Source organism: Cebus imitator, unplaced genomic scaffold (assembly GCF_001604975.1).
Source record: "Cebus imitator isolate Cc_AM_T3 unplaced genomic scaffold, Cebus_imitator-1.0 Scaffold17, whole genome shotgun sequence".
Taxonomy (NCBI): domain Eukaryota; kingdom Metazoa; phylum Chordata; class Mammalia; order Primates; family Cebidae; genus Cebus; species Cebus imitator.
Genome location: NW_016107332.1, coordinates 2,417,672 through 2,424,711, shown reverse-complemented (window position 1 = coordinate 2,424,711; position 7,040 = coordinate 2,417,672). Strand labels below are relative to the sequence as shown.

The 7,040-nt window shown below is 44.3% G+C and overlaps 1 protein-coding gene across 3 annotated transcripts in view; it reads left to right on the top strand.

The window, feature by feature from the left end:
* The first annotated feature begins 686 nt into the window (after positions 1-686).
* ETNPPL (ethanolamine-phosphate phospho-lyase) overlaps positions 687-7,040 on the top strand; it is a 24,690-nt gene continuing 18,336 nt past the window's right edge. Inside the window, exons 1-3 of one of the 3 annotated variants that reach the window (XM_037731747.1) lie at positions 687-959; positions 3,533-3,651; positions 4,226-4,385. In XM_037731747.1, coding sequence (XP_037587675.1) covers positions 904-959; positions 3,533-3,651; positions 4,226-4,385 — 335 coding nt within the window. In that variant the 5' untranslated portion in view covers positions 687-903. The remainder of the gene's footprint in view (positions 960-3,532; positions 3,652-4,225; positions 4,386-7,040) is intronic. The other 2 variants (XM_017509207.2, XM_017509215.2) reach the window with 2 other exon arrangements.

Genomic DNA, 7,040 nt, shown 5'->3' with positions numbered 1-7,040 from the left:
CCGCAACCTCCACCTCCTGGGTTCAGGCAATTCTCCGGCCTCAGCCTCCTGAGTAGCTGGGATTACAGGCACGCGCCACCATGCCTAGCTAATTTTTTGCATTTTTAGTAGAGACGGGGTTTCACCGTGCTGACCAGGATGGTCTCGATCTCTTGACCTCGTGATCCACCCGCCTCGGCCTCCCAAAGTGCTGGGATTACAGGCTTGAGCCACCGCGCCCGACCTTTATTGTTAAAGGAGATGTTTGAAACACTGCATACGTTGTCGCTGCCAAAGGAGGTAACATGCTGAGTCCGGGTTATTTCTCCTTAGGACGCGTCCTTGTGCTAAGTAAATCGTAGGTTACACTACGTTACTGTGCAGTGAGTCCTGATCCAGGCAGGGCCTAACTCATGAATTTTTACCAGAAAATAAAGGAATACACTAAAAAGCAAAACAAAAAAAAAACAAAACAGAAAGAACCTGGGCAGGAAGGAATTCGCAGGCAGAGGAGGAGGAAAAGCAAAGACGGGCAAAGTTAGGAGAATGAAAGGAGAGTTCAGAGGAATGACAGGGGCGGACAGGGGCGGACAGGGGCTGGCAGGGGCTGGCAGGGGCGGGCAGGGGCGGGCAGGGCAGAGCGCCGGGCCGGGCTGGGTGGTGGCGACTGCGCGGCGAGCCCCACGACCTGCCCCGGCGGGGGAGGAGGAGGGGCTTGGCGGAGGGCACCGCGAGGGCCAGATTTAAAAGGGAGATGATCCTAGCTAGTTGTTGCCACCAGTGACCTCCGACGCCCAGGGCAAGAGAACGCCACCACGAGGGATAACGGGAGGAAGGCCGGGGCAGCCAAGGCAGTCCCAGGCTCGTGAGGGAGGCGCGCAGACCGGACAGGGGCGTCCTCGGGGCGCCCGGCACCCCGCCACCATGTGCGAGCTGTACAGCAAGCGGGACACTCTGGCGCTGAGGGGGAAGCACATCGGGTAAGGGCACCCCGGCCAGGTAGAAAGTGCAGAGAGGAGGCAATACCAGCGCAGAGGATGTAGAGAAGAAGCCGGGTAGGAGGCGAGCGAGGGGAGCGCGCTTGGGGGCTGGGCGAGAGCTCGAGGCCGCCGCCGCCCTCCGTGCGTGCCTCGCCTGTGCCTCCACCTGCCGGGGCCGCGCGGGCTCCCAGAAACGTTCCTGGAGCCCGGGAGCTCTGGGCACCCGGCCCGCTCGAAAGTCCCCGGCTAGCTCTGCAGCTGGAGGACGAGCGGCGGCTGTCGGCGGGGTAGAGGGGTTGGTGGATGGCGGCCAATAGCCCTGGCAGACACCGTTCCAAGGATGGGAGGTGGAAGGGAGGAAGGTAGCGCCCCGCCACTGCCATCCAACTCGAAAATTTTTGGACACTGTGAACTCAGAAATACTTTTTCATGATGGCTCTGCAAACAAACTAATCCTGACCATTTTTACTTAAAGTGAACTTTTTCTTCTTGCATGCTTGGTTAAGCGGTGAAGGGTTAATCTAGCTAGCAGAAAAACTTGAAACCACCTTCTGTTAGAAAAGCAGATACATCATTTAGAAGTTTCTCAATGAAGCCCCTTGGTCTTCCAAGCTGTGTTCTCCCCAGTCTGCTTGTCTTGCCCTGTTACAAACGACTTGGTAATTTAATGGTGAGCATATAAGACTCTCCGGGGCTTTGGCCCTCGTCGGGTGCCATATTCCCTGTGTGACTTCTGTCAAATTATTTCAACTGTCTCTTCTATGAAAGTAGGAATAACATTCTACCTCACAGGAGCAAGCAGATGAGATTCATATGTTAGTGTTTTGTATGTGGTTTTTAAAAAGATACGTGTACATATAAATGATGATTAACGACCCCGAACACTGTAAAATCAACAGTCTGCAATATTCACTTGAAATGAACCACTGCAGCCAGGCCAGTGGCCATGAGAGAGCACTTGGGGCTACAAGGAAGAAAATAATCAGCATCCGCTTCCTAGGAATACTAGGCAGTTTCTCAGACTGAAGCTCTTTTCTCAGACTGAAGCTCCTCGCCTCAACTAGAAGAGTTTCTGGATGGTTTGGAAGAGAGTTTGATCTCTCTCAGCCGCGAAATGGGGTCAAAATAGTCCAGTTCTTCACCCATTAATCAATAACCACCCTACTTTTTCTAATCACTCACTCCATTAGTTTTCAATCTTACTTAGATTCCAGTGAATGCCTAATGGTTTCTGACATGAGCAAGAACAAATTCTCTAAAGGACCAGTGTAGCCATGGGATGACTGGAAGAAGGAGAATTTTGCCTGATGTCTAATGGCCAAGGTGGAAAGTGTGTTAGAAAGACAAAGTGAAGTCTGCAGCTTTCAGCCCACATCCTTAACAGGCTTTTTTTTAACTTGTAGGTATAAACTAACCACTGAGTTTGAACCAATAAGAAATTCTTATAAAATATTATTTTTATTTTAGCTGATGATGCTTAAAAAATCAATATATAACACAACCTTATGCAACTTTAAAATTTGAGGTGACCTATCATTCATAATAATCAAAATTCCTTCTAAGCATATTGATTGAATGTATTTCTACTAGAACTACCTCAAATGTGTGTGAGGGTTTGTGTGTGTGTGTGTGTGTGCATGCACAATCACCAAAATAAATAAATGTATTTAACTTTAGTTCTCAAATGTTCATAAAGCCAAGATTAGAAGCCTTTATGATATTCCTATGTGCTACAATGTATACTCCAGACATTCATCCAAATAAAAGTATGGAGGACTTTATTATTCTCAAAAAAACATATCATGGGGTTAGAAGAATAATTGAATTTCATTATTTAATAATGGAAAAATTATCAAATAATTTATTTGATACAGGACAAGTACCACTCAAAATACGTGAAAATGAAAACGATCTATAAAGTTCCTTCATAGTATTCAACTCTAGCTTCTTTGTATTTAGGTTTCAGTGCTGTTCATGTCTTTATACATTAGATTGAGGGGGAGACAGAGATGTCTACCTGGGGCTATGGCACAATACAGCCTACTTTCAAATTCTGGTTTTCTCATTTCCTGTCTCTGTAAACTTGAGCTAGTTTCTTAATTTCCCTGTGCCTTGGTCTCCTCACCTATAAAAGTGAGAATGATAATAACCTCTATTTCATAGGATTGCCAAGAGGATTAAATAATATTTACAAAATATATAACAGTTTCTAACACATTAAGCCCCCCTAAAAAGCTTGCTTTTTTTTCTGGTAGAACAAAACTTCTCAAAGGAAAATTAGTTATTGGTTTGTGTGATTAGAACCATCAGAGAGTGGATTCATGTGCCTCTAATAAATTGTCAAATCATGGCACATTTAATATAACAAGCATTAGAAATGTGTGCAATGTCATGAATGGGGGATTAACATAAAAGTTTCCAGTTTTACATGAAATGAAAATAAATATATGTCATCCAGGTTGTGTTTTCCCTTTCCTTTATGTGATTGTACTTTTCCACTGATGGTGACCTTCACTGAGAAGGAAAAATACTGAGAGTAGTCTTACCAAAGTGTTTCCTTTGATTACTTCTAGGCCCTCATGCAAAGTTTTCTTTGCTTCGGATCCCATCAAAATAGTGAGAGCCCAGAGGCAGTACATGTTTGATGAGAACGGTGAACAGTACTTGGACTGCATCAACAATGTTGCCCATGGTAAATGTCCTCTCGCTGAGGAGCTTTGAAGGAAATGTTCATGGAATAAAGCAGACTTGGAACACTTAGTATTTGTCTCAGGAATTGCAGTGGCTGCAGTTCCTTTGCTGAGTGGGCCAGTAGTTCTAGCAGGGAAAATCATAGCAACATGTGGAAGAGAATGGAACTCAACTTTTTTTTTTTTTTTTTGAGGTGGAGTCTTGCTCTGTCACCCAGGCTGGAGTGCATTGGCGTGATCTCCACCCACTGCAACCTCCGCCTCCCGGTTCAAGCAATTCTCCTGCCTCAGCCTCCTGAGTACCTAGGATTACAGGCATGCACCACCACATCCAGCTAATTTTGTATTTATAGTAGAGATGGGGTTTCTCCACGTTGGTCAGGCTGGTCTCGAACTCCCGACCTAAGGTGATCTGCCTGCCTCGGCCTCCCACAGTGCTGGGATTACAGGCGTGAGCCACTGCTCCTGGCCTCCAGGAATTCAAATTTTGTTTGTTTGTTTGCTTCATAATTCCTCTTATTCCTAGGCACTTAGAATTGTAACTTATTTCTTGGGCTTTTGTTTCATACATTTTAGTGGGACACTGTCACCCAGAAGTGGTCAAAGCTGCTCTGAAGCAGATGGAACTGCTAAATACAAATTCTCGATTCCTCCACGACAACATTGTTGAGTATGCCAAGCGCCTTTCAGCAACTCTGCCGGAAAAACTATCTGTTTGTTATTTTACAAATTCAGGGTATGTTTCATGATTTCCCACCCCTCCCCATTCCCACTAAACTTTGTCTACACTTTCACATGAATCTTTCCTTTTGATTCCTGGTGGAGCATGTCCAAAAAGGTTTGCTGAGTTTCTTGCCATTCACAAAGTGATCACACATTAGGGGCCTGGCCTTTCTGAGCCTCCTGCTTTATTGCATGTCTGAATCTAACTGGTCAAAGGATGCTCACCTCTTCAGGCAGTGCAATAAGGAGCTAAAGAGTCGATAGGCCAAGATATTCTTTCAATGAATGTATAAGGAACTTTAGTCATAAAATAACTACTAAACAAGCCACAACTTTTTAAAGATGTTTTTTATTGTTGAAAACTTAGCCTATTTCCCCAATTACAAACACAAGAAAAGAAGGAAAAAGGAAACTCAGATACATATCAAGTTTTTTTCTTAATTAATTTTTTTTTTTTTGAAGTGGAGTCTCACTCTGCCATCCAGCCTAAAGTGCTGTGGCGTGATCTCAGCTCACTGCAACTGCCATCTCCCAGATTGAAGCAATTTTCCTGCCTCAGCCTCCCGAGTAGCTGGGATTACAGGCACCACCACCTCACCCTGCTAGTTTTTGTATTTTTAGTACAGACCGGGTTTTGCCATGCTGGGCAGGTTGGTCTCAAACTCCTGACCTCAGGTAAACTGCCCACCTCAGCCTCCCAAAATGCTGGAATTACAGGCTTGAGCCATCACGCCCCGCTTGAGGCATTTTTTTGAGATGGAGTTTTGCTCTTGTTGCCCAGGCTGGGGTGCAATGACACGATCTTGGCTCACTGCAACCTCTGCCTCCCAGGCTCAAGTGATTCTCCTGCCTCAGCCTTCTAAGTAGCTGGGATTACAGGCATGTGCCACCACGCCTGGCTGATTTTGTATTTTTAGTAGAGACGGGATTTCTCCATGTTTGTCAGGCTGGTCTTGAACTCCTGACCTCAGGTGATCTGCCTGCCTTGGCCTCCCATAGTACTGGGATTACAGGTATGAGCCACTGCCCTGGCCAGGAGAAGCCCCAAGAGGGATGGGCTGGGTGGGAGGGCCACATATGGGGCCACCAGCAGCACCTCAGGGTCAGCGTGGGGACCCTGACCCTGGGGCCAGTGCCAATGCACACAGGCTGCTGTCCCTACCCAGGCACCTTGGGCTGCCTCAACTTTTTAACTTAGTTTTTTTGTTTGTTTGTTTGTTTGTTTTTTAGTGACAGCATCTCATTATGTTGCCCAGGCTGCTTTTGAACTGGGCTCAAGCATCTGCCCACCTCGTCCTCCCAAAGTGCAGGGATTACACTTGGAGCCACTGTGCCTGGCTCCAAGTTCTGTAAATTCAAATCGTTATATACCCATTCTCTTATATATCCAGACTATTATGCAGATATTCAGAAGTATGTTTTTGCAAATGCATGCCGAAATATTTGCTCAAAATGTAATATTAGGGGAAAACTATATAGATATCCAGTAGAAAATTCTATTTTTAAAGTGAAATAAATATATATGAAATTTAACTATTAGACCTTCTGTGAATATTTGATTAAATGACTTTCTGTGACTCAATTTTCATTAAGATATTTTAAAACCAAATTTATGGCCAGTGTGGTGGCTTATACCACCGTGCCCAGCTCGGCCTTCCAAAGTGTTGGGGTTACAGGCATGAGCCACCACAGCTGGCTAATTTTTGTATTTTTTGTGGAGTTGGGGTTTCACCCTGTTGCCCACGCTGGTCTTGAACTCCTGGGCTCAAGCAATCTGCCCGCCTCGGCCTCCCAAAGTGCTAGGATTAACAGACATGAGCCACCACACCCAGCCAAAACTAATATTCTTTTTTTTTAATTAAAAAATTATTTTATTATTATTTTTAGAGACAGGATTTTGCTAGGTTGGTCAGGTTGGTCTTGAACTCCTAACCTCAAGAAATCTTCCCACCTTGGCCTACCAAAGTGCTAGGATTATAGGCATGAGCCACTGTCACCATGCCTGGCCAACTACTATTCTTAAAGTAAAAAAGTCTTCAGTCCGAATCCTGGCTCTACTTCATATTAGCTATGAGATCTTACTCTGATTACTCAACCTCTCTGAGGCTGTTTTCTTACTCATAAAAAGGAGATAGCAATACTTAAAATGTTGTTATGAGAATAAATACAAGTAAAATCCTCAGCATGATGTTTAGCAGATAGTAAACATTCCACTTACGATTATTTTCTTCCTTTGTCTGGGTAGTATATTTAGGTTGTCTGAAATATAAAGGAAAAAATTTGATACTCATTTTATAGGTAAGGAAGCTAGTTAAATGACAGGTAAATACAGCATAGGTTGGTAGCCAAGCTAATGGGCACTCGGCCTTCCATTTCTCCTGTGAAAATCAGGTTTAATGACAGCTTTTTCGTGTTCTCAGTCATGATGAGGCTGAACTGGACTAAAGTCTGAATTGGGTAACGTAACCTTAATTTTTATTGGGTTTATTCTGTATGTCTCATTCTTTATTGAAAACATCTAAGGAAACTTGTATTAGAAGAGTAAAGTGGGCAGGCAAGATAGGGCTAGGAGAGGACTTCAACTTACTATTTTGTAAGTTTCTGAATAAATGTAATCTTAAAACTTTTGTAATTAACATCCTAAATGTTTTTTGGATTTTTTTTTTTT